This window comes from Strigops habroptila, chromosome 19 (assembly GCF_004027225.2).
Source record: "Strigops habroptila isolate Jane chromosome 19, bStrHab1.2.pri, whole genome shotgun sequence".
Lineage (NCBI taxonomy): Eukaryota > Metazoa > Chordata > Aves > Psittaciformes > Psittacidae > Strigops > Strigops habroptila.
Genome location: NC_044295.2, coordinates 27,711 through 55,585, shown reverse-complemented (window position 1 = coordinate 55,585; position 27,875 = coordinate 27,711). Strand labels below are relative to the sequence as shown.

General features: G+C 43.8%; 2 protein-coding genes across 3 annotated transcripts; one reads left to right on the top strand and one right to left on the bottom strand.

The window, feature by feature from the left end:
* The first annotated feature begins 1,915 nt into the window (after positions 1-1,915).
* Positions 1,916-14,835, top strand: GOSR2 (golgi SNAP receptor complex member 2). Of its 2 annotated transcripts, XM_030508804.1 has the most exons (6): positions 1,916-2,022; positions 2,993-3,057; positions 5,464-5,572; positions 6,612-6,744; positions 9,525-9,665; positions 11,617-14,835. In XM_030508804.1, the coding sequence occupies exons 1-6, from the start codon at positions 1,994-1,996 to the stop codon at positions 11,776-11,778; spliced, it is 639 nt and encodes a 212-aa protein (XP_030364664.1). In that variant the 5' UTR covers positions 1,916-1,993; the 3' UTR covers positions 11,779-14,835. The 2 variants fall into 2 exon arrangements, with proteins under 2 accessions (XP_030364664.1, XP_030364665.1); XM_030508805.1 differs by lacking the exon at positions 9,525-9,665 and having other exon boundaries at positions 1,931-2,022.
* A 2,513-nt stretch (positions 14,836-17,348) lies between these two features.
* On the bottom strand, positions 17,349-25,956 carry GTSF1 (gametocyte specific factor 1). Its single transcript, XM_030508803.1, has 7 exons — positions 25,751-25,956; positions 23,536-23,633; positions 21,490-21,616; positions 21,156-21,242; positions 20,647-20,707; positions 20,140-20,228; positions 17,349-17,949 (listed from the first exon to the last, which is right to left on the bottom strand). Coding segments are annotated over exons 1-7 (486 nt in total). The 5' UTR covers positions 25,773-25,956; the 3' UTR covers positions 17,349-17,947.
* Positions 25,957-27,875: the final 1,919 nt, after the last annotated feature.

The following is a 27,875-nucleotide window of genomic DNA, read 5'->3' as shown; positions in this document are numbered from 1 at the left end:
GGCATGCCCTCAGGTTCGGCACTCCTTTGTTTTTAAAGCCAGAGTTATTAGAATCAAGAAAGCATGCAAAGAGCTGGGGAATACTTTGTGTGCCCGAAAAAAGGAGGGAGGGAGGGAGAGAGGAGGGGGAAAGAGTTTCTCTGCCTGTTGGGATCATGCCTAGAGAAATAGGGAGAGACACATTATTAGGGTCTGGTTTTAAATAGAGCATCAGGGTCTGTTTTTTCGGAGGGAGAACGAAGTCCCATAGCTGTGAGGGGAAAGCGGGCAGGTGTAGGCAGAACAAAGAAGACCCTACAAGGATCCAGCTTTCCCTTTGGTGCTGTAAGGCTTTAAACTACAAGCCAGAGGAGAGCAATGGGGAATGCACCGATGGGAGTTTGAATGCACATGATGTCTGTAGATTGTTTGATAGAGAAAATCCCCACAGTTGGCTTGGGGTTGCTAAGAGAGCAGTGAAGATGAAATCCTTTTTCTCCAGTAGGTGCTACACAGGAATGACCTGGGGACACATTAGACATTGATAAGTGACTCTCTCCATCCCCTTTTATCCTGTTTACAATACAGAGGCTTTCCTTGAACAAAACCCTTTTTTTTTTTTCTCTCCATGCTCCTGGCTGTTGTGTCTAAATGAGCCAATTTGCTGAAGGACTCCTCCTGGAAGGACTTGAAGTCTAACAGGAACAGACGCTTGGTTGCAGCATGTTGTTTCTGGCAAAAATCAATTTCCTTACAAAGGAAGAGAAATCCATTCTTGTATTTCAGTGCTTGCCACTTCATCAAAATTGTTGTGATACTTCTTAAAGCCCTGGCCAGGAGGGAAATCCTGGCATCTATTTTCATTCAACATCTCTATTTCCAGAAAGTGTTTGAAAATGGGGTGTAATGACTCAGATAAGGCAGAGCAAAGAACAAGGGCTGAATGGATTTGTTACTGCTGCTAACTGAAACTGTTGATGTTTCTTACTGATACGCTGTTTATTCTTAGACTGATGTGATTTCTGTGGCTTGAGTTATTAGACATCAGAGGATAATCTTTTGCCAGAGATCTGGCTTGCTTCATGGCAGGGCAGGGCAGACAAAGTTTAATCCATCAAAAGATGGATACACAGGAACATGAATCTCTCACTGATTAAAGATCTGTAGCTATTTCACTCATTTATACCTGTACGATGCTCAGTCACTTGTTCTTATGTGACTAGCCTGTATCCTTCACGTACACACCCTCAACTGTAAACGAGCAACAGCAGGAGAAATCAACACTTTGGAGACTGTTCCTGTCTCAAGGTTTCAGATGTTGACCAGTGTGACATGAACTGTCTGCCTTAAGCTTCCCCACGTCTTAAAATAACTTCTCATAGAATCCCAGACTGGCTTGGGTGGAAGGGACCTTAAAGCTCATCCAGTTCCAACCCCCTGCCACGGGCAGGGACACCTTCCACTAGAGCAGGTTGCTCCAAGACCCTGTGTCCAACCTGGCCTTGAACACTGCAGGGATGGGGCAGCCACAGCTTCTCTGATAGTCATTGAGTGGTTTGGGTGCACTTCAGACACCCACACTGCGATGATCCCTCTGGCATGCTGAGCCTGGAAGCGACGAAGGGATGTGGAGGCAGATGAGGACATGGGTGTGGGAGACGCAAGCAGTGGACATCCGCCCGCTTCACCTGGGCTCCAGGGTCGCCGGGTGGTGCCAGGCTGACGGCAAAAGCATGTCCCGTAGGGACCCGAGGCCGGGAGGTGCCGCTCGCAGCCCCCAACACTCACACCCCCGCTCCCACAGCCCGCCCCGACGCCGCTCAGACGGGCGGCGGCGCCACCGCGGTGCTGCAGCGCCCCCGGGCGGCGGCGGAGGCTCCTTGCGGGGAGGTGGGAAAGAGGAAGAGGCGTGTCCGCGGCCAGCGGAAGCGGTGGAGTCGGCGGGGTCGGAAGCGGGCGGTGGCGACGTGGGTCGTGGCGGAGCGGCGGCGGGGCGCGGGGGGCTGCCGCCGGCATGGAGGGGCTGTACCACCACACCAACAAGTGCGTGAGCCTGCGGGGAGCCCGGCCCGGCCGCAGCGCTGAGCCTCATGGGCCGCGGGGAAGGGGACGGGCTGCGGGGAGGGCGCAGTGCCTGCGGCCCAGCGCGCTCGCTGCGCCTTTTGATGAGCTCTTAGGCAGAAGTTGTTCCCTGTGAGGGCGCTGAGGGGCTGGCACAGGGTGCCCAGAGAAACTGTGGCTGCCCCATCCCTGGCAGTGTTCAAGGCCAGGTTGGACAGAGGGTCTTGGAGCAACCTGCTCTAGTGGAAGGTGTCCCTGCCCGTGGCAGGGGGTTGGAGCTGGAGGAGCTTTAAGGTCCCTTCCAACCCAAACGAGTCTGGGATTCCCTGAAAACAAGTGTTTCTGTGTTATTAAATGTACGTATGTTAAGGCATGCTGTTTTAGTAGGATTTTTATGGCAGCAGGGGTTTTGAGATGTCAAAAGTGGACACAAACCACTTTGGGAAATGTGTGACCCCTTGATGATAAAATCCACGCTGTTTCACAGATAAAGCTGATCTGGTGAGGGAGAAGTGGTGTCAGGTCTTCCTTCTGCTGTGCTCACCACTCGCCAGGTCTTACTGTGAACCCGAAGTCTTGTCTTTATGGTTGTGGATTAGGTAGATTGAATTGATGGCTTTTAATATGCCAGGTGTGTGAGCGCCAGTTCAGGTTATAAATACGAACTGGGTTTGGAATCTGAAGAAAGAAAATCCTTTTCACCTCAATTTTTGTTTTTAAACTTGTTTTGTAGGTGCATATTGAGAGCACACCTTACTTCACACTGAAGAGTTGGGCTGGGGTTTTTATGTTCAGTGATAGACTGTCTGAACTGAATACTATGTAGTTCATTCCTGTTCTGTTTGAAAAAATACTTTTAAGTAAAAGAAGCTGAATATTGAGATTTTGAAAAACTATTTGATTTCATAGCTGTCAACTGACTTCTGTTAATTTACTCCTTGTCTTTTGAAAGGCAAGTCCATGAGGTCCAGTCTTACATGGGGCGCCTGGAGACTTCAGACAAAGAGTCAGTACACTGTAAGTAATTAATTGGTGAGAAAAGTCCCATTCCAGTACTGATTTGATTTAGCTTGTATAATTAACTTGTGGCTTTATCATTGTATGTGCAGTCATTATTGGAACAAATTGGGCTTTCCAGTTGTTGTGATCAACTGGTGAGACACAGCACCAATTGGAAATGCATTAGAATTATTTTGCTATTTCACTTCAATAAGATGATGTTTTATATGAAGGGCAGAGCAGAAAAGACAGAACAAGAATTTACTTCAAATCATCTTCCCGTTGTAAGTCTTTAATTGACTGATAGTGCTTACTGTGGATGCTTCTGCAGTGCCTTGATATGGGAAGGCCAGATACCTTTTGGTGCTGTTAGATGCTGGAACTCATTGTCAGAGTATGTTGTGGAGGACTTCGACATAAACAGGTTATAAAACCCCACAGTGATGCAGTCAGAAAGGTATAACGAACACATGGATGTGGACAAAACTGCAAATTCAGAACATCACCAGGCTAGTTTGGTAGAAGTTCAAAATGCTGAGAAATGTGATTGTATATATGTTTTGTCATTTTACTAATTCCTTAAACATCCACTAATTGGCAATCTTTCCCAAAAGATGCTTAGTCCAGTTTCTGGGGAAAATGCCATGATTTAGAGTGCAGGAATTTAAGCAGGATGATCCTTTTTCCATCAGAATCAGAACCTGTAATTCCATCTGCTCATGAGAAATATGTAGAACAACTACGTCTGAAATTGCTTCAGTGGATTTGGACTATAACACTGTGCTAATAAAATGACTAATAAAATGCCGTGATATTTTCTGGCAGGACTTTTGCCAAATGAATTTTGGACCTGTGTTTGAAACTTTAATTTCTGTATGAGTAATTGCTAATGGGCCTCATCAGGAAGTTCTGAAAAGGACACTGCTAGGATTGTGTACCATTTTACACAGACAATAAATGAACATACTGTTTCTCTAGATACATATTTGAGGACAGATATGTGGTCTAGATACTAGTATTTCAGAATTTATAGGAAAAAGGATTCTTTTGGCTGGAGAGCAGGAATAGAAGCCAGGAAATCAAATTTCCTGTTGCAGCTTTCCTTTTCCGACTGTGGGCAAGTAATCCCTTCTTGCTCAGAAAAGCATGAGATGACCAAGATAATAATACTAGTGTTTGGACTAGCAAAAGCTAACGTAGTCTGTCTGCTCTCCTTGTTGCCTTTCTGTTAAGTTTAGCTGTACTAAATGATGAGAGATGAATTAGGACAATTTGATTGATTTGTGTCTATATATGTGAGTTAGTTACTGTTTGCGTGAGATCAAAGGGCAAAGAAAAGGGATTGTAGGTGCTGTTTGCTTTTCTGGGTTCTGCTGAATGGGATTCTCTGAAGTCCTGAGATACTGTGGAGTAGCTGGCAGTTGGTTAGTAATGCTTTTCTGAGTACCTCTTTAGTCTAAATGCAAAATAAGAACAAATGGTGTCTGTAGGATTTGGTGGTGATTTACAGCAGGTCTGAGCCTGCAGGACTGTCCTTGTGGCTGCAGAGACATGACAGTGCCTCTGTCCTCTTGATAGTCTGGACGTGCTCTGGAGGGTGTGTACCTGCAGCCCTACCACTCGCCTTCTTCAAACACACACATCAGGTGATTAATAGTGCCCCTGTCTTTTGCCCTTCTGTGCAATTCTTTGAGTTGTGAAATGCTGGATTGTGACATGGTTAAATGCAGTTGTCAAATGAGGAAGGAGGTTGTGGCTTTTACTGAGTTTTGCTGTACAGTGTAACTGAAAGCATATGACTCTCTTTCCCCAGTTGTATCCATTTCCCACCTCATTAAAGTATGTGAGTTTGCACTGTGTACTATTGTCCCTTTGCTATTTCTACACAGGTTAACAGAAGCAATTGCAATGTAGATGAGTACAGAGGCAATTACAGTGGCCTTGTTTTTCCCCTTGTAAGGGCTTTGGCCAGGTCCTTCTGAGCTGTTTGTCTAATCTACCAGTTCCCGAATCCTTCCCATGCTCTGTCAATCTCCCCTGCTATAGGTATGGATGATGTATATTAACTCTCTGTTAACAATTTGCCATTAAATTGCCATTGTTGTGAGAATAATTTTGGGTATTAGCTCCTGTAAGCAAATCCTGCCAAGGGAACGGGGAGAGGATGCAGGGGGGAATGTGGGATCTTTAAATCCTAATACATGGAGCTGATAGGGAAAGAGGCTCAGATATCTTGAAAGAGCAGGGGCTTTCCTAGCTCCTTCCTCAGAGAAGGTGGAAGGGAAAGGCAAGAGTCTCAAATCTTTGTGTTAAAGAAGTGGCTTTTCATGATATGTGGAGCTGATAATTTTTTTCCTATCCAGTAAGGATTTGCATCTGTCAGGTTTTAAAGACTGGTTTGAGTGCTTTTTTATTCCCTTGCAGTGGTAGAAAATGAAATTCAGGCAAGAATAGACAATATATTCAGCAACTTGGAACGTCTGGAAATCCTGTCCAGCAAAGAGCCTCCCAATAAGCGACAGAATGCTAAACTGTAAGTTCACCTTCTTTGCTATGATAGTGGAGTCTTTGTTATTATTTTAATCAAATTTATTGAAGCCCTTTGCCTTTTGGTTTGAGTGAAACCTTTGTATAACTTACCTCTGTGCTCTATGCTGGCAAAGTCGAGGCACAGAGGGCAAAATCACTTTCCTGCATTTAACCATGGACTGGTGATGGAGCTGGATTCATGGCTCTGTTCTGAGATGATCAGAACGTATCACTTGGATGCTTAAATTTCTTCTTTATATGGCATTGGCTTTTAATGGCATTTGTGGAGGTAAGGCGTAGAATTACTTCAGTTGGTATAATTTTCTCTGGACCATTTTCCTACCCATTGGTGACTAAAATAAGGAGGTTTCTAAAGTGAGCAGTGGTTTGAGCAGGAGGTTGGACCAGAGACCTCAGGACTTTCAGTTCTACTTTATTCTGTGACTCTGCTATTAATGTTTGGTCCCAAAATGTCTCTCTCAATACTAGGGATGGATTTCATGTCACCTACCTATATTATAGAGGTCAGTATCTGAAATAATCATCTAGGCTTGCTTTATAGTAATCAAACATGTAAGTAGAGACAACAGAGTTCTGGATGTCATTTGTTTTAGCCTGATGGAGAGGTCTCTTATATTGCCTGCTGACTTTTAAGCTAATTAAAGAAACCTGAAAGCTTAATCCTTTATGGAAGAGGGGTCATGAAATAGAAACTGTATAAATCCTACCATCTTTCCAAATCTGTGTTAAATGAGGAATATATATATAACTCCTGAAGAGACTAGTCATGGAATAGGATGTTCAAGTCTATCGTTTAGCCCCCAGTTAAATCATCACCTGTTTAGTAGAAAAATGAGGCATGGAAGATCTAAGCCTGGAATACAGGCCTAAGCTTGAATGACTTTTATCTTATAAGTAGAACTCAGTATTCTTTATTATTTGTCACTGTTAATTTGTAATACTCCATTATTCCTATTAAGAACACTGGAAAAGAATGGTATTTTTATCCCTGGGAATGTCTTGCTGTTGTTGATCCTTTCTAGCCGAGTTGACCAGCTCAAGTATGATGTTCAGCACCTGCAGACAGCTCTGAGGAACTTCCAACATCGCCGTTATATCCGGGAGCAGCAGGAGCGACAGCGAGAGGAGTTGCTTGCACGTACATTCACTACTAATGTAAATATGCTTTACTTTAGCTCTCTGTGTTCTAGAAGCCTCTAGGCTTTCAGAGGAGTTTCAGGCAAGACATAGGCATGACTCTATTAGATTGCTGCTGTGAGATGTAAACGCAGTAAAGATAGAAAAGAATAACAATACGTGTTGAAAAAGTACAACTCTCATGAGGGACAGTTGAGCTATTAAGAGGCAGTAGTAAAAGACTCCAAAGCTGCTGCTCCTGTTTTATCCAGTGCAGTTCTACCTGACTTTATCTAGTAGTTACAAAGGGGAAAATGAGTCAGGTACCAAATATACATTTGACTTGATTTGTGTCCAATGTCTTTGTCAAATCCTGACATTTGTAAACTGTCTGATTTATACACCCTGCTCTCAGTAGATGTCAGCAAGCTTTAATTTGTCCAAATATTAATCACACAGCTGGGGATAAAAAAAAAAACCCTTGCTTTTTATCTATAAATGATTTAGAAGTTTTTAATAACAGGGATGTATTTCTACCTGTTCTTGTTAATTCTTGGTTCCTCCACTGGGAAGTTCCCCAGTGTAAATTCCTAGAGGAGTGTTGCTTAAATAATGTAGGTTTGCTTTCAGATTTCATTTTGCTGTGACTCAAAAGCTAGTCTTTGGTTTGGTTTTCGTGGTTTTCTTTTTTTTCTTTCTTTTTCTTTTTTCTTTCTTGTTAATGGCATATAACCTAACATTCCTCATCTGTGTTGTCATTCACTGTTAAGGCAAGGAAGAATGAGTGTGAGCAGTCTATTTTCTTGAGATTTGGGAAGTTCAGGGAACTTCTCAAAGCCTGACAAAAAGATGACCCTGAGCCTTAGGTTGGCTATTTTGAAATGATAAACAAGACTTGAAAGGAACACTGAAACTTGATTTGTTTTTAAAACACTGTGGTGTTTCTCTGCAAATATGGAGACAATTTCCTACAGGAAAATTTGTCCAGAAATAAAATATGTGTAAGTGTAACAGTTTTGAAGAGCAGTAGCTCTGCAAATACAAAATAAATGGCAAATTGGGGTTTTTTTTTCTCCTTTAGATGTTGAAAGGTGCCTCAAGATGGAAAAAAAACCCCAAACCATTATTATTTTGTATTTCTTTCAACTCATAATAAAAATGTGACTTTTAAAGTAGAATGACCCTTTAATAGGAAAATGATGATTGATTTGTCAGTTATTGGCCTATCTGTTGTGGTTAGAAGTTCACATGTTTCTATTGATATACTACCTTATTAAATAGAAATGTCAGCTGAGCGTGTAAGCATCCTGAATAAATCACCAACATACAGAACAGCTTTTGAAAGCTGTAGCAGTGTTCTGAACAATTTGCTTAATTCAAAGAGAAATATGGTCTTTATGTTTAAGGTCTTCCCTTGTACCATTTCTGGAGAAAACCTCTAACAGCAAATGAAAGATGATGCCATCAAGTCTCCCTGTGAGGAGAGTCAAAAATCCACTTTGGTAGTTTTCTTGCTGCCCTACAAGCTCCTCATTTAGGAAATCAAATCCTTGCTGATTTGAAGTCTTATAAATACCTGAAAGAACAGCCATTCAGCTGCAAATCCAAGTGCTCCTGCTCTGCAGGCTCATGTAAGACAAGACACTTGTTTCAACCTTAGTGCTTCATTGACATTTGATCAGAGATGTGTGTGCTGACACATCCACTTCATCCACTGACTCTGACCCTGCGGCTGCTAACAACTCTGTCCTTCATTCTTTTACAGTAAGCAGAACACCCCCTGAGGCTGTACAACATCTAACTCTGGATCATACATGTCATTCCCATATTAGCTTTTATAATAATCATCAGAGTGTCCTCAGAGCAAGTTTGGTGATGTTACATGCCTGTAACCTACAGCTGGCAGTCAGATGTAGGGTATAAACCATCTTTTGCTTAAATATGAATTCTGCATGTTGGTAGCTCTTGTACTGAGTACATGTGAGCAGGTAGGCCAGTGGTTCCACACTTACCTCTTATCAGTATCATGATTCCTGTTCATAAACCAGCATGGGAGTGATGAGCTCTTATCTTGACTCTCTGGATGGAAAGGTGTCCAGAGAAGATTAAACTAGAGGCCTTTGAAAGACAAAAGTGATCACATCCTCCAACCTCTTGTGCAATCCAGATTACAGAGTTTTATTCAGTTATTTCCATTTCAAGATGCATATTTGAGCTAATGCATCTTTTCTGGAAAAAATGTTATTTTTTAATGTTTTCAAATTTTTTTTTTTTGTAAGACCAGGCCTTGGGTGTCGAGTGAGTCAGACCTCAGGGAACGAGGTCAATGTCTTTTTGCCCTCATCAGAAATTTGCGCCATGTTGTAAACTTACAGAATGTTTTGCAGGCCTTTTGTCACTTAGAAATGTGATACTAAATCAAAGTCTTTCACTTGCAGTGATCAAATGACTCCTTGTTAAACACCTTCTGTTAGTTCTGATGTTCTCTCTTGTAATACCCTTTTCTGCATAGATCAGTTTATAAGAAATTCTCCACTTTTAATCTGACTTTTTAGCCTTTGAGATCCAATTGCAGTTGAACACCTGGTCAACTTTGCCTTTTGGCTTGCTTCCCCTAGGCTTCTCTTACTTTTTTTTCACTCAAATATTAATGTTGTATTTAGCATCTGTATGAAAACATGTTTAAAACATAATCCTTCAAGTCCTGTCAAGGTTTTTTTTCCACATTTGTTTCTGCATGTTCTTTTTGTGGATCTAACTATGTGTGGGCAGTGTGAGTGAGCAGGCAAGGTAACCAAGACCCTGCATTTCCCCTACAGGACTCTGACACCACCATACCGATCGACGAAACATTACAGTTTAATGAATCCCTCCAGAATGCCCATCGTGGCATGGATGATCTTATTGGCAGTGGGACCAACATCCTTCAGGGCCTGAGGGACCAGAGAGTGACATTAAAGGTGGGGGCATCATGTTTTACCAAAAAGACCCCACATTCTTCTGTGTTTATGATAAGTAAAATAAATACGTGAGTTTCTTTCACTACACTGCTTCAAGCTGAGAAGGCTTGAAGGCCCAAACTCCATTTAAACTAAACCTGAAATCTTTACATTTTATAATCCTATTAGGAACATCTTTAAGCTCTTTTGGTGGTTGGATGGCCTAGCAGTCTTCATCTGCATGGTACTTGCTATCTGGAGTGATTAATGTTATGTTCTGTTCCCTTATGTTTTGTTTTGTTTGTTTGTGTTTGATTTAAGAATGGGAAGCTGTGAATTCTATTCTTTTGGAAGCATCAGGTCCTTATGTTTTCAGGGAGATATATCTTCTCACTCACAGATGAGGAAATACCTGTTCATATTCCTTTTCCCTTTAGCTTAGCTTTTTTTACACTACCAGACTTTGTTGCCCATTTATAAACGTAGCAGAAGCAGCTAGCCTGGAGACAGCTTACAAATATCAATGGGTTAATTTGGAAGCTTTTTATTCCATGTAACTTCTTGGGTATTGGATATAAATATGGATGAACCAAGTATTCCCAAATTATGGCAAGGGATCTTGTAACTGTTCCACTGACTGCAAGACTTGAAGAATCTTCACTTTCCTATTGTTTGCTTTTGTTTTAAAGCTTCATATTTGGTTTCTCTTCTCCAAGCAAGTTTTCCTTTTGTTCTGAACTAATGTGAAAACATTGCTGCAGAGACAGAAGTGCTGAACTTGAAAGCATAGTATCCAGGGTTTGATGTGAGGTGTATGAAATGAAGGTGAAAAATGTGATTACGTATAACTAGCAAAGACACAACCTGATTTCAGCAAAGGGCCTTCCACAGAAGAAACTGGTTATCTAACTTGGTACTGCAATTCTATGTATTTTATGGATTGAGAAATTGTTTGTGCATGTATGTCCAATATAGTTGATATAGATTCTGTCCTCAAAGAGCTTTTGTGATCTTAAGTCAGGTTTATATTCAAAGCAATTGCCAAATTTCACCTTTTTATTCTTCTGCAACCAAAGATTCAGCGGACTGGGAGAACAGAAATTAGAGTTTTTATTTGAAGGTACTAGAGCACTGTGATGGGAATCCGTGCTATTGCTCCTGCTCAGAGAAGAAGTAATTAAGTCTTAAAGCTTTCTGAAGCAGGGTGTGCTGTTAAGGACTTGGACTCAGAAGGCATTTTGAGAGACCAGGTCCATTATCATTACCATGGTGTGACAAGGCTGTTTGCTGCCTCCCATCCTGCAGCTCGCTGTGTTTACCTGTCATGTGCTTACTGCTCATGATGTGGAAACTGGTGGCATCCCCTTCTGAGTAATACCAACTGCTTCAGCAGTGAAACAAAACCAGGGTGTGGGCCTGTCTGCAGTACACCTGCTAGCAGCCTTTGTTCAGTGCTTTTCTGTGGAAAGAGTTCTTGAAATCACATTAACTACACTTTTATATGCCTTTTCATTGCACTCTACCATTAGCCTTACAAGTTTCTAGACCCACTTTTCAATCTCTTGTTGGTATGACCTGTACTTCAGCAGGAAGGAAGTTGTACAAGAAAGGTTGTCTGATGGAGAAACTTCAAGCTATTATTAGACTGTGTCTGAAAAAGGACCAGGAAAACTCTTAATGCCTCTGTAGGGAGTGCATGTTCTCTGAGCTACTCATCATGATGTCTCCATCTGGACAAATTGTTCTATATTTTTAACCACATTCCTGTTCATGTATGTGAATTAATTTGTCTCATCATTCAGCTATTTCCAGGGTCCTGGTCTTAAATTGTAGGAACTGTTGGCTGAGAGCAAGTTCCACTGATCGGAATTCATCACGTGCCACCCATGATGAAATATTCTTGGACTGTGTGAAATAAGAAGCGTTGGACCATGAGGTTAATTGTTTCTCTGTGCTGTCTTTTTATTCTTAGGGTACTCACAAGAAGATCCTGGATGTGGCCAACATGTTGGGCTTATCCAACACAGTGATGCGGCTGATCGAGAAGCGAGCCTTTCAAGATAAATACTTCATGATTGGGGGAATGATTCTGACTTGTGTCATTATGTTTCTTGTCGTGCAGTATCTGACATGAGCTACTGAACTATTATCAGAGGAGATGGTCTTCTGGAGCAAGATGGACTGTCCTCCAAACTATATTTTCCTTTGAGTGCTGCTTTGGATAAGCCCCTCCTGTGAACTCGTGTTCACAAATCACACTCACGTGGGAAGCACGTAGGAAAACAAATTTCTCTGGGGACACTGTAGTTGAGAATGGCCCTATAAAAAATAACCCCAGCCCTTCCTGCTCTCACCATATTGTCTGCAAGTTTAAGAATCTGTTAAGTAGGAAGCAGAAGTGAAAATTTTACCCAGCTGTATTGCAAGGTCCTTTGGGGTAGGGATAGGTAGGGATAAGAGGATTCAAAGGCAGAGCATAAGATGTAGTGAGCCTTTCCTGTGCTAGCTAGAAGTGACCCTGATCACTGTATTTTGCCATTGAAAGAATGCCTCTGAGGAGAATGTGCATCACTTGTGGCGTGCTCCTGGGGAGCCAGTGTGCAGAAAGGTGGGAAGTAAAGGATTCCCATCTGCAAACTCACTATTTTGCTGGAGGGAGAAGGATTTGTGGGGAAGGGTTTTAAAGCACGGTTATAACCTCAGCTAACTTTTTTTTTACACATACAGTATTAACCAGCTCAAACATTGCTGTTTTAGGCTGAAATGCTTCTCACTGAGGTATGTTCTGGTACCTTTTTATGCCCCGCTGCTTCCCAGTGGAAGCTGAATGTTGTACTGCCTGCTTTCAGCCAGATGCACATCAAGCCTGTGTCATCCCACTGTGCCTAGTACCAAATCCAGCCTCTAAGACATTTTTAATACTAGTGCACATCACGTTTTGGTGAGTTGTATTCACTTTCTGAGGTGGTTGGTTGGGGTTTTGTGCTCTGTGGCTGGTATTTGTTGAGTCTATGAAGCAGGCAAGTCCTCACTGTGCTTAGATTGAGGTTTCTGATTTTTATGTTCATAGAGATGGAATGGGCTCTCTGTGCTGTTCAGAATAACAGTGAGATCAGGGCAACAGACCATTCACTTAAAATGAGTTGTGTCAAAAGAGTTTCCTGAAGTTACGTGCCTTGGGATGGTAAAAACATCCCTCGTGCTTGGGAAGGGTGTTCTTTGTGTTACCCTTTGTACCTGCAGAATTACTGTGAAAGATTCTCATAGACATCATCTCACGGAGGTGGTGACAGCCAGCTTAGACGTATCTCCTCAGTTGTAGGTATCTACCCACATTTACAGTCACAGTTATAAAATGCCTCATTGTTTAAATGTGGCACTTTCACTGCAGACTTGGGGGGGGCTCCATTGGAATGGCCTTCCTGAGATTTTGGGCATCATTCATTTCAATCAGCCTTCAGATACATTCCCATCCCAATGTGTTTACAAGTCTGGAGCATTTCCAGATGTCCAGCAGTGGCACAGAAGGGTCATATTCAGATGATGTGGCATAACGATGGCAATTCCTTGGTTTTTTTGTGTCTGGAGTGGTTGTGGGTCTCTTACTTAGTAACAGATTACGAGTTCTGCATTCTGTCTTTGCTGCAATAAGCTTTGCTTTTATTATGTAGTTTGGAGAAATGGTATTAATAACTGTACAAAGTGAATTTGGGTTAATATGGGCAAGTGAAGCAGGATTTAGCTGTTGTTTATGTAGCTTGTTTACAGCTGCCTAACCGAAGTACTGACTGACCTATGTGCTGTGGTGTAGCTTTATGCCCAGATGAGAGAACCCAGTTTGATCTGCTGTTATAGGCCAGTCAGCTTCATACTTGGAACGCAGGGTGGGAGAAGAGCCAGGGCTCAGAGCACTAGCTGGTTGCTGCAGATGCAGGAGTGGAGGCCAAGCTGCCCTCAGTGCCTAGATAAATCTCTCAAATGGTTCAGCAGAAGAAAGCCTCAATGCTTGTTAAATATCCAGTGTGCAGCACACCTTCTGGTTGTCCATTTTGTGCTTCTCGATGTGTTTGGTGCTTCTGAAGTGTTCTGTGCTCTGTGTTCCTCAGTCCACCAGGCCTTCCCAAGGAAACACGTTAGCAGACCAAGTACAGTCATTTGAGGGACGAGAGAATTAAAAGGAGAAGAAGTCTGCAGTGATAAATCACCTGCCTTGCTGTATCTTTAAGCTAAATCCTAAATCTAAATTAACCTTACATTTATTTTAAATCTGAAACCTGATAGATTCAGCATACTGTGCACTTGAGAGATCCTCTTCTCTGAGATCAGTTGGGCACCTTGAAAGGGATCCTTGGCACATCTTTTTGTTCCGATAAACTGGTCCAATTCCACCTTGATTTTACAACTTCATGGTTTGACTTTCAAAGAACGTCCTCTGATGGTGTTTCAAGTTCAAATAGTTGTGACCTGATGTAGCAGGATTTGTCTTACACCAAGGTGGGACTTCAGCCAATTTGTTTCCTATTTTTGGCTTGTGGTAGGAGCCATAAAATAATTGGAACTGGATTTTTTGTTTTCTGTTTTTGAAACTAGGTTGGCATTTTAATACATTTCTCTGTTTATTTTGCCATTTTAGAGTCTCTATGTTCTCATGTAGGGTAGTTTCCCCTTTGTAAGCAAAGTGTCCTTGCTATTCACTGTCTAGAGGTGAGTTGTGGGGCTTGAAGGAACTACCTGGGTAACTGGATTTGATGACTTAAACAGATCTGTACTACATGTTAAGTCCAAAATGATGTACAAGAGCATCTGTGCTGTCTCAGACATGTAAAACCCTCAAAGCCTGTCAGTTCTTGCTACAGCAGGTAGCAAGGTAGGCTCAGGATTCCTGCTAACGTGAAATGAGACAGAGCTGAAACCCTCATGTCTTTACAGATGTTGCTGCTGCAGCTCTCTGTAGTTTCCTTTCTTACTAAAGACCGCATTTCCCTCAACAGAGCTGCTTTGCTTCTCAACTTGTGTGGCATGGCAAGTGTCCCAGCTGTTGGATGAACTGTTCTTATGAGAGGACACTGTGGAAATTAACTTGCCTCTGGAAAAAAACCCTTTTTACCAGTATTTTATACATGAAGGGGCAAGGGTGGGACATGATGTGATTCATGTGATGTGAATAAAGATTATTTTTTTTTCAACCAAATGAAGGTTTTTACCTTGGCTAACATAGAAGGAACTCAACTATTTCAACAAGCTGGACACATTCCAGTATATTGAGACAGGTAGGCACAGGCTGGCTTAGCCAAATGGGGAACCCCTGCCTGAGCTCAGATGTGAAGAGGAAGTTTTACAGGAAGTGGGAGTGGGGGTCAGCTCCCCTTGGAGGGATGGATAATTGGTCAAGAACAAAGCTCAGCTGGCATTGAAACTAGTAAGAAGGGCTTGTATAAATGCATTGGCAGCAAAAGGGGAAAAAGCCTCCAGCCAAAGGGGACACTACAGGAGGTAGCTGAGTGACCCAAGTCTTTCCTCCTGCGATCTCTCCCACTGTTTGCCTAGCCAGGAAGGTGTGTGGTGGCAGACACTCCACCTGAGGGAACTGAAGCCTCCACCAAGGGGAAAGGTAGCTACTTCAGCTACCATGAGGAGAGGGAGTGTGGAGGCAGATGGAAACATGCGGGGATGCATAAACCAGGAATGTCCTGCATGTGGAGGGAGAAGGTATGCAATGAGGAGAATGGAGATGGGAAATGCAGGGTGGACTTTCTTCCCAGTTCTCGGAGAATGGATGGAGAGAGGAGGGGGCTCTGCAGAGGAGAAGGCATCAGCAGGGAAGAGGGGTCCTGTGGAGTAGCCCAGTTTGCATCTTTCAGTAGGAAGTGGGGATGGAGGGTATGGAAGATCATCTTTCTCTTGCAATGTATGTTCTGGTTTGCAGTCATTCAAGTTCCCCACAGCTACAAACCACTTATTAAATCACAAACTATCCAGCAAAGAATGTAAAAAGCAATACCTCCTTTAGCATGAGACAAAACCAATGATAATTCTACCTGGGACTGTAGTGACAATATTGAATGTCTCAACAGTAGAAAAAGAAAAATATCTCTTTGTGAGCTGTAACATAATGCAAAGGTGATGGTGTCATGTTTTCACAGTAACACTGTGTAGGTATAAGAATTTTATAATGGAATCACTGAATGGTTTGTGTTGGAAGGGACCTTAAAGCTCATCTAGTTCCAACCCTCTGCCACGGGCAGGGACACCTTCCATTAGAGCAGGTTGCTCCAAGCCTCATCCAAATTGGCCTTGAACACTTATTATTTATATTGAGATATAAATATCTCTATGGAAAACCTAAGAGGGCACCAGGAGCAACAAGGAATTCCAGTGTGTCCAGGAATCTGTGCCTAAAGGAAAACACTGCCTCTTCTCCTCCCTCTGAATCACCAGTGACAACTGCAGACACAACCATTTCTAGCCCAAATATCTGTAGGCATTTCTAGTCAGACCAGTCCTATTGCCACAGCGCTGGTAGCTCAGACAAAGCAGAAATGGCCCAGCAGGCAGGGTGCACCCACCAGAGTGCTCAGAGTGAGCACAGGCACTGCTGAGCTACCAAGAAACTCAGGTTGGAGTAGGCATGTGCTCCAAACCCCTCCCGGACAGACCAGAAGGGGCTGCTATTTCCTTACATCCCATGAGCTTCTCCTGGCAAGGGACACATCTAGCCTCTAGGGAAGGGGGTGAAGGCTCCAGCACTGGCCAGCCTGCCCATCACTAGAGAGACTGAGAGTTTAACACAGGAATATTGTGGCTGTGACCATAGTGATAGTCACATGAAAGTCCTCACTCTGCCACCTTGGAGTAGCTGCCGTTTAGCATGCTGCCGAAAACAGTCCTTGTCCTGTGGTAAATACAAAACAATCAGAAGGAGCTAACAGCCCAGTGATAAGACAATATTGGGGTTTTACATAGTCATAATGGTGGAGGAGGGTCATCTTTGTGTTTTACACCCTTATAGCCTGTTTATCACTCTCCCCAATCCTCCCAAATCACTGCAGGGAACAGTAAAATGATGGGTTTCCCACTCTTCACAGGCAGCAGCACACGCAGGACATGCTTGAGGATACTGCCCAGAAGAATATGGGATTTCAGATGTCAGAGCTCTATCACATGTTGGCTGCACCCACCTTACAAGACAAACCCACTTCTTGTGGTCCGTATCCCCCCATTACTGTGGCCAGGGGATGTTTTGAAGTCACAACCATGACCTTCCAAGCCCCTCTGGTCCTTTCCAGGAAGGTAGTGCTATTGGATATCAGTACTCTCCTGACTCACCTGGACAAAGTGCAGGGCCTGGGATAATGTGCCTCCTAGGAATAGGTGCACCCAAAGTTCACCTCCTCTGCAGTGCAGACCCAACAAAAAGCAGGTAGTTACTGCGCTAGCCTTTCACCAATTGGCAATTAAATGAGATTAGGATAATGAAGCCCAATTATGGCATCTATCTAAAATTACAATGCTTTGGCCCACAAATCCTGCAGACAAGCTACTGCAGCCAACCCAGAAGCTGACTTGTCACCACTTTCATTTGAAGTGACAAAAGGAAAATCAAATAAAGGTCGAGTGGACGGTTTACTGTGGAGGCATTTCCTTATTCAACAGAACAAGAGTCTAACAAATCACTGCAGAATTTTAGAAATATGAGTCCAAGAGTATTCATAACCTTTTATTCTAAATTACCAACAAGAACTTTAACAGAACTGAACTTTAAAGTAAGCCTGATTTTGTCTATTCTAGTCAACATGCATTGGTTTACAGTGGTAGGAATACAAATGGGGAAAATCCAGGAACATACTTTGAGGAACATACTTCCAAAATGTGAACAGCATTTCTTTCTTTCTCGACAAACACCAGATGTGGTTTCTTAATTCTCTGTATATTTAGATCTCATTTTTAACTTTGCGCCTGTTTTTAGAAATACACTGCTTAAGCCAAACATTTACACAGACCCAAATATGTATTACGAGTGATTTAAACCATTCCTGCCTCCACTGTCCCCAACAGAGAACAGAAGTTATGTTAGAACCTCAAATGCGTTTTATGTGTTAGAAAACTTCAAAACTCTAATGGAAACTAGACAAGTACTTAAGTGTACTCTTTAAACTTCCCCTGCTTGGTATTACTCATATTGTAAAGAATTCACACAGGATTCCCCATTAACGCGTGACCTGAAGCACCATGCGCCCACACGACAAAATCAAGGCTTGAAGCTGCAAAGTCATGATCAGGATGCTTCCAACGAAGGCAGAAGTCTCTGGAAATGACAATGTAGTTTAAAACCCAAACTACCCACTTCCCATACCCTATGTGGACAAACTCAGATGCCGACAAGGTAACAAGTAAAAAGTGCATGCAGACAAAAACTCTTTTAGGTTTGGCTGATCCAGATGATTCTAGTTCAACATTACACAGCAGGAAATCTCAGCCTCTTTACAGGCTGAAGAAACTCTCAGAACTGTAGAGTCTCCAGCTGTAACAGGCCCTCAAATGACTACAGATGTTATGATATCGGAAAGCCTCCTGCAGAGAAAGCTTTCTGCACCTTCCCAGCAAACAACCCAATGTTCTCAGAAATGTCCAGTAGAAGTCCCACAGAAATCACACTGGGCACTATACGCTCCTGAGAACAGCAGTAGGGAGTGTTGCTTTGCAGATGCAAGACGCGCTTATGGTGCAGGGTAGAAATTCCTGGAAATCATTCTGTTGTGTGGTTCCTGACTTCCACTAAAATAGGACTACAATAGTTACTGCTATGCCAAGGCCTGAATTCACACATATCTGCCACTTTTGCAGGGCATTTCCTCTCTCCCCTTTCGCCCAGCATAATTGCAGCCTCTCTTTTACAATTAGCACAAAACACAACTCTGAAGGAGCCTCTTCTCAAACACCACTCTTGTTTTAAAGTGTCAAGCTAAGGGGCAAGAATTTAGGGGTATGTGCAATCCCCCTGTGCTGTTCTGTTTTCCCACTGTCACTTCTTTGATTAGGAACTTAATTAGACCCTACCTCCTCTTCTTCAACTCCCACCCCTTGAAATCCATCACCACTTCACAAGAGTTTTGCCTTTTCCAAATCATGGGAACAACTTCACAGTCAACTACTGTTAGCTACTCACTGCAGTCAGAGGAGGGAAGGGTTCTGAGTTGGTGCTGGGTAAATTTATCAGTCTATTTACTCAATAACAGTCACCAAATGAAGATGAGGGTAACTTATGAAACAAATGCTCGGAGGAAGATCTGGCAACCAAGGACAGTTATCTAAAAGTGACATTCCAGTTTTGTTTGGCAGATTCAGCCTGACAATACGGCAATTGGAGCCACTGACTTGTGCAGAAGCCATGCCTGCAAAGCCCCCAGAGTACCAGGTTTAGTTTGTTGCTCCAGGTAAGAAACAAGACAGTCATTCCCCAAAGCATCTTTAAGCTTTTGCTTTGCAGCTAATGGCAAATAATGGTCTGCGACTTCAGCATCAGACACTAAAACAGGGGAAGTTCCCTTCCACTTCCAGATGCAATTTGCTCCCACACCCTCTCCCCCAGTAGTCTTGGTTTAAACAGTCTTAGTTTTACCCTGCTCTGACTTACCTGCCTCTGACAGTGAGCAGAGTTGCACAAAGCAAAGAAATAATTTTGTCTAAGTCGGGGAGGAGAATGGGGGGTGAGAGGAATGAGTGTAGATGGTGTGAAAGGACTGAGGAGCAGGGCTGCTTAAACTGGATCACTTGTAATGAAGGGCCTGGTCAAGAATATGAAATAAAGAATTCAGAGAATGCTGGAAAAAAACCAAACCCCAAAACACACACAGAAAACAAAAGAATACAGAGGATGATCTAAGCACCTATCCTGGGCTCAGCTGCAGCAGTCATTTTTCTCCTTCTTAGTAGCTGGTGCAGTGCTGTGTTTTCGACTTTAGCCTGGGAACAGTGCTGATAACACACCGCTGTTTCTAGTTGTTGCTAAGTAATGTTTACTGTGATCAAGGACTTTTTCAGTCTCATGCTCTGCCAGTGAGGAGGGGCACAGAAAGCCGGGAGGAAGCAGAGACAGGACACCTGACCCAAACTAGCCAAAGGGGTATTCCATACCACAGCACGTCATGCCCAGTATATAAACTGGGGGAGTTACCCAGAATGCCCAGATCGCTGCTTGGGTCGGGCTGGGTATCAGTTGGTGGGTGGTGAGCAATTGTACTCTCCTCTGCATCCCTCTGGGAGCGGGGTGGGGGAGAAGGGGAGGAGTGAGTGAGCAGCTGCGTGGTTCTGAGTTACCAGCTGGGCTTAAACCACGACACACCAGATTCCCTCATACGCTGCTCTCAAGAAGGCAAGTATTATAGACTACCCCTCCTGCCCATGCAGCAGTGGCCATAGAGCACTGCTGCAGCCAGAGATTACAGCAACTGTCACCATCTACAGAATTCAGTGCCAAAATATGGATAATACTTACAGCCTTTCCATGCTACAGCGTACGGGAAGGACTCAGGGGCACGTACTCTTGAAGGCAAGCAATTCTTTTGTTCAAAGGTGGTACTGGAACTGAAACACTTCAGTTACTTCTCCTGCCAGATGATCAAATTTATGCATTTTACAACAGCACAGAGGAGAGCAGGGACATAAGGGGATGGTATTTTGTCACTCAGAGGTGGTGGTGCTTAGAAGAATATATGATTATATTAATATTTTTTATATATATGCTCTGAACACTAGCAAGTTTTCCAAGAAGTGTAACAAGTGAAATCAGACAGGTTGTCACTTTATGGAAGGAGAGATATATCATGGTTGAGCTCATACAGGCCTGCAGAGCTGTCAAGTGCAGGACTGTTGCTGCATACTGGCTTAGACAAACCTTAAGCAAAGTCAGCCCATGTCACAACATGAAAGCTGGATTCGGAGCAGGCTGCAATATTCCTCTATAGAAAACATTATTGTAAGGAATCAAACTCATATTCCCTACCTGTTTATGCCAGAGTTGCTCATGCCCCAAATAAAAGGAGAATCTGACTGCTCCAGCAACTCTGCAAAAGGGAACAGATGTTGTGGCTCAGAACTCCAGCAACCATCATCAGATCAGGAATATCTGTCATATTTCTACATGTTCAAGAGGGAGTAAAGGTTGATATAATGATGAATGTGTCTGCTTCACTGTCATTTAACTGAGGAACACAAAAATTAGCATGTTTCCATTATCATCACTGCACATAATGTACAAAAGCTTATGTGAGAAAGAGCAGAGATTTGGAAATATATCTCCATGCCAGTTATGGTAGGCATGTTGAACAGTTCTCTACACCAAGAAAAGCCTGATGCGTGAAGAGATGCATGCTTTTAGGAATGAGCAAAAGCAAGGTGTCCTACAAGTGAGACCTAAGTGAAGAGCATCTCTGGTCTCACACTGTCACAAGCAGAATTGAACGACAGGACCAAGGAGAAGGTAGTGGTGTGGCAGATGGGGAAGTTCCTCACCTGTTTCCCAGTCTTCATCACACGGAGGTGCCTGCCACGTGCTCACAGCATTCATCTGATCTCTTTGGAAGCCAGAGGACTGATTCACTTCAGGAAGAGAGAAAACTCAGTGACTAGCAGTCAGTCCTGCTCCAGATGCATTAAATGCTTTGGATTAAGTTGTAAAACATCTCTTGGCTTTAGACTCAAGTTTTTCCAAGGCTGCTGTGCCACACAAAACTATAGACAATAATTTGACTTTGACTTTTTGGTTATTCTATGAGCTGTCCTTACAAATGAGAGACCACAGGCCCCAGGATGACCAAACTCCTCTAAGCTTGGGTGATTCTCTTACCTATATCTTGTTCAATGAATCCTTTGTCACTGCACTTCGTTATATGATCGCTGAGGTCAGCTCGAGGAACTAGATGGCGAGCGTTGAAGGGGCACGTGGCCAATTCCTTTGCAACTTTAGGGTAGCTCTAGAAAAGGGAAAACCAAAATCATGTGCCATATCTCTCAAGTTCATTTATCTCCTACTAATCCATAGAAAAAACCCTCAAGGATATTTGTGATGTTGCTTTAAAATAAAAAAAAGACTAAACAAGGAAGGGGGAACTAACATGACTGTTCTTTAAAACACAATTCACTGAGAAACTGAGCCACCCTTGAGTTGACTGAAATGAAACATACCCTCAGCTAAACTTCCTACAGTTTGCTGCAATGCTGGCAATATGTCTGCATGGTTTAAAGCACAGATGAAACTATTTTAATAACAGTAGGGAAGAGATGCTCTGCTGGCCAGGGAACAGACTTTCACCTGAGGCAGATGAAGAGGCAGAAGTGCCTTGTACTGATGCTGCTCCAGGCTGTGTCTCCTCACTACCACCGATACGATACATGACTGCAGCACAAGCTGCAGGTACATCCAAGGTGTTTGTCATTACCCAGCCTATACAGCCAGGGTTGCTGTCTCTTCATGTGTCCATCATTTGCTTCAATTAGCTTGAGCAAGCTATTCTGGCCACGTAGCAGAAGCTTTTCAATGCTAATGCAGATCAAGCTGAAAGGATTCAACTTGCTCTGTTTGGAGTGTCCCCGTTTGTGTGGCAGGGCTGCATTCTGCATAAGCAATGAGAAGCTGAGGCAGATGGAAGCATTAGATTTTATGCATGGAATATGCAAAGGAAATTCAAACTACCAAGCAAGAAGGACAATCTCCACCCAGACGCTTGCCACTACAAATAAAACTGTAGCATCTTCAGATGGATCAGATGATAATCCTTGAGCCGTTCTTCTGCTAATTACTTAGACACCAACTGTGTCTGACTGGTGACCACTACCTCACCTCATCCTCCTAACTAGGTAAGCTTGCCAAAACTGTCTGCTCAGCAGTTATGCAACACAAGGACAAACCCAACATGGTTCAAAGTTTCCCTGCCAACATTGTTCACCTAGCTAACATGCACATTCCTGCCAAAATCTTCAGGGGGTCAACAAGGAAAATTTCAGCCCCCTTTAATGTTGGAATGATGGAGGTACTTGCCACTTAGCTCTGTCCCCTGCTTTCACTAGTTACTTAATATTTTTTAAGGCTCTAGTTTCACCAAAATGAATTTTTTATAAGTACTGATACCAGGACATCCTCCCAACAACTACACCTTAACTGGAAGGCACAGCACCATTATACTATTTTAAAAACACATTGTCAAATTTATTTGTAAACTTAAAGAGGAACAACTTGGGTTTTAAAAGGTATCAGCAAAACCTCATGCTCAGTCAGATGCCAGCACTTGCAGGTTTAAAGTAAATAAACCATGAGGACAACAGATGAGAAGAGAGGAAGGAATGCTTCCTATTATATGATTTGTATTTAAATTCTGGATAAAAGATGGGGAGGGGAAAAAGCCGTCTCCCATATGTGCTAAGCTCAGGAAGTACAATTTCTGACAGATGCACTCAAATAGTTATTAGCAAGACAAAAAAAATCCTAACCCTGTTTGCAGCTGCATTTCCAGCACTTCAAGAATGAATTCCAACATCACAACACTTCCACTCGGATGAGCCAGAAGCAGGGCACATAACTCAGACTGAGTTCTCTCTTCAACTTAAAGAGGAAAAATGTATCTGACCTCCATGTGAGCTGCTGGAAGAGACCAGAGTTTTCTCCTTGACCTGACCATGAAGAATCTCTACCTCCTTTCAACAGAGCCACACTGGTCATGGGTGAATTAACACGTGCTTGAAGCTATTACTAATCAAATAATAAAGTTATGAAATAAAGGCTAAACAAGGCTATTTGTCAGGATCTTACAGCAGCCAGCAAGAAAATGCAGTAAGAATGAGAACATGCACGTCATATTTACAGGCACAGAATTACAGGTCTGGCAGTCCAGCTTACCTTCCTACACTTTACAAGGTGATAGGGAAACCGACAGGCTCTAATTCGATGATGCTTATTATATGGACATTGTATTAATCGCTCTGGATCCAAAACATCTAGTAGAATGGAAGAAACAAGAAAAAAAATTGGTTAGGAAGAAAAGATTTAGGGTCACTAACACAGCCAAGTGGGGAAAAAACATACCATCACCTCAGGGCTGTGATCTTAAGTAGTTAAACCGGTTGTTCTTAGTTTGAAATCATTCATTAAGGCAGGCACCTGTTTTGCATAACCAAATTCATTTTGAAGCTTCTGTGACTGGGATGTTAGTCAAAACAGACAGAGAACAGTCAGGAGCACTGAGCATAACAACTCTTTAAGTTACCATATTAGGTAGGTAACCACACTTAGTCAAAGTGAATGAAGACAGCACTACTTTTCCAGCTATCTTAGAGGAGAATCAGTAGGATGACGACATGCCCACCAGTGCCTCTGGGAGCATTGTCAGTCTGAAACAAACGTTTTTGGATCAACAGCTAGTTTTGCTGGATGAAGAATGCCCAGCAATTTAGTTTCATTTCCAAGGAAGCAGTGTGCCTAATCTGGTGCATGGATTTTTTTCAGAAGTCACGCAGTCTCTTATTTCAGTCCCTTATTTAGAAGCTGAGATGTTACTAAAGCAGCTGAAATACCTAAGAACATAGACACTGAACAGTGAAGCAGCATCATTTCAGGCATACATGATACAGATTTTTATATATCTCTAGATAAAATACATTCATAGAACCATAGAATGATTTGAGACCTTAAAGCTCATCCAGTTCCAACCCCCTGCCATAGGCAGGGACACCTTCCACTAGACCAGGTTGCTCCAAGCCCCTGTGTCCAAACTGGCCTTGAATACTTCCATTAAAATATAAATATTAATATATTTATGGAAAGAACACATTTCCATGTTCTCAGTGAGGAAGAGAGGCAACCAGAAGGAAACACAGGTGCCCTGTGCTGCCTGTGGGGTACACACCAGGGAAACAGACCTGGCTTCTTCCATTGTTTCTACTCTGCCACTCATTTTGCACAGGCTTTTAGCACATTTAGGATTTGCTTACCTGGTATCTTAAACAGACCTAAGCATGGCCTGCTGCTGTTTAGCCTCTTCCCTGACCCATCACATCCCCTTCTCTTACACATGCATTGGTGCTCAGTTATGTCAATAGCCGGGCCAGGGAGCTGTATCAGCCCACAGGCTGACAGCTGGTTAAGATCATAGAATGGTTTGTGTTGGAAGAGACCTTAAAGATCATCTAGTTCCATCCCCTCTCCCATGGGCAGGGAAGATGTTGTTCCACCAGTCACAATGAGCAGACTTTATGTTGTGAGCCACAAGATAAAGTGAGCCTGAGCCACTAGGAAGGAAGGAAGGACAGACCTAATCCTTCCTTCCATCTCAGCTGTGCTGTGCTGCTGCAGTCAGTCCTGCTAGCTGTGAGCACCTCTCACCTCTGCTAGCCAGTTTAGGTCATTAGAACAGCTGAAAACTAAAGACTTCATCATTCAGAAGGATTGACAAGCTTTGTTCTGGTTCCACTGTCCCTGGAAGAGCAATCAGAAGTGGTTTCCGTCATGAACTGGCTCAACACAAATCAGACCAAGTGCACTAACAGTAAAAGGAAGGAGACAGAAACGAGTATAAGAGGAAAAGGAAAGCTCTCACCATAGTATGTAAAACAACAAACACAATCACAGGAGCTGGCCTGATCAGGTAAAGAGATGCAATTAACACAAGGCTGTAATGAGCAAAGCCTCTCCAGCACCACAGCAATGCCATGCTCGAAGGAGATACCTGTCCCTAACCATACTGTCTGCACACCCAAATCCACAACAATCCTAAAAACGTGTCTGGAGCCAGCTGAGACCACAGCTACAGGCGGGAGCAACGCTTTAACCAAATTAAAGTCATTTTATCCAGGTGCTTCCTAAAGTTCACACCTGAAGCACACGTTACCAATATTATACAGTTACCAGAGTGGTAACCACACATAAGATTGGCCTAGTTAAAATAACCAACAACCCACTGGAGCCTACTTGGCTCCACAGAGAGCTCAAACACAGAGCCACTTGCACAGGGCCGGGCCGGCTGGGGCCTGCACGCAGTGGATAGCAGCCACCTTCCCCTTCCTTCCCTTTCCTTCTCCTTCCGTTTCCCCCTGCAGGATCCCACCCCGAGCCTCACCGAAGTCATCCTCCAGCTCCATGGCGAAGGGATGGGGGGAGCGCGGAGCACACGGCTCCGGGCCGAGGCCGCTCCTCAGGCACCAGCAGCCTCCTGCCCTTCGCTGCCTCCGCGCCTGCGCGGCTGTTTCCTAGCAACCGCGCCGGGCCCCTCCCGCCGTCCAGCGGTTGCCATCGTAACGCCGTGGCTTGGGTCTGTGGCCGGCACGATCTTACCCGGCCCCTGCCGTGATGCGGGGAGACGGTTCCTCCCGACCCGGCCTCGCCACCGGCGCCCCAGATGGGGACTGAAAACTCGCAGCTCCTTCCCAGGGTAGGGGAGTGTGTCCCTGCCGCTGAGGGCGAGCTGGAAGGTGGCCGAGGGCAGGGTGGAGCCGTGCATCATGCAGCCCTGCTGAGCATCATAGCTTTGGAGCAGTGGTTTCTGCGCCCATAGGTCTCCTACCTCAAAGGCTCTAAGCGCAGAGACAGCTTTAAACAAAGGGCACGTTTTTATACCCTACTCGCAGGCACATGCAGTGCAGGAGGAGAAAAACAGAGGTTTTTCTGTCCTATGAAAGCAGAGATCCCTGCTGCTTCCTCTCGCCACATTGCCGGGTTCGAAAACACTTGCTTTTGCCTCACGATTGCCTCATTTTGCAGCCAAAAAATAAAAGTTCGGTGGATGTAGAAATGGTTGGAGAGATATTTTTTTTTTTTTTTTTGGAGCAGAAGGTTGGTGCTGCAGGGATCCAGATCTGCAAACCACCCCCCAAGTCCCTTCAGTTTAGAATCATCATAGAACGGTTTGGGTTGGGAGGATCCCTAAAGCTCCTCCAGCTCCAACCCCTGCCACGGGCAGGGACACCTTCCACTAGAGCAGGTTGCTCCAAGCCCCTGTGTCCAACCTGGCCTTGAACACTGCCAGGGATGGGGCAGCCACAGCTTCTCTGGGCACCCTGTGCCAGCGCCTCAGCACCCTCACAGGGAAGAGCTTCTGCCTCAGAGCTCATCTCAATCTCTCCTGTTTAAGTTTGAACCCATTCCCCGTTGTCCTATTGCTACAGTCCCTGATGAAGAGTCCCTCTCCAGCATCCTTGTAGTCCCCTTCAGATACTGGAAGGCTGCTGTGAGGTCTCCACTGCAGGACAGCAGTGCTTGCTTTGCTGGCAGTAGGTCCTGCCCTGCCTAATTTAATTTCAGGAGGTGACTGAAGTCATACCTATGTTCTCTGGTAGTAACAAAAGCAGAATCATCTTAAGATAAAGAGATAGTATGTTTATAGAGTCATAACAGGACTGCAGGGGAAAAGTGTAGGCTTTTCTTGAATGGAGATATTAATGACAGACATTCTCAGCCACAGACAGAGGCTTGCCTCTGCATATCCTTTTATATGCAAAAATATGTAAAATCGGTTTGAGATGTCTCCCTGCACACATGATCTTGTAGTGGCATATTTCTCATCTGTAGTAATGCAGATCATAACCCAGCTCTGACCATTGTGTAAACCCAAGGGTTTAGACACAGGAATGACCCTTTTTTTCCCCATTTCCAGAGTGTTTTCCAGTCAGGGAGTGATTGACACATGTCTTGGATTCCTGTCCTGACCTGTCTGTTGGGCTGCAGAATCTAAAGTGGACATTGCTGATACAAGGGTGGGCAATGGTGACAGAGCACACGTGACTTCTGCAGAACTCACCGTGTGCATCTCGCCTTGCCTTCTCCTTTCTTGTTTCCACATATGATCTTCACCTTGTTTTTCTCGAAGAAAAGGCAAGCAGAAGGAAAGCAGCTCCTCACTTGCTGACAGTCTGTCCCTTGAAGTGCCGAATAATGTGTGCTGCTCTCCAACCATGGTGATAGTGAAAAGGAATGTCCTGAAGCAGTTCAGCTGCAACCTTTCCTCAGCTGCAACCTTCTGTGCAGCTTTTCATGATAGTGACAGCACTGCTTTAGATATCTTCCTGACTCCCCTTAAAGAATGACTGGCTATGACCGCCTGCCTCTCTCCTTGCCCTCAGCGTCTCTCCAGAAACTTTCCCCACGAAACCCACAGCAGAGATGGGAGCAGGATGTTGATGTGCATTGTGAGCCTAATCACCTCATTCTTACTCCTGCTATTCTCTGGGAGCATTTTCTACCTGAGT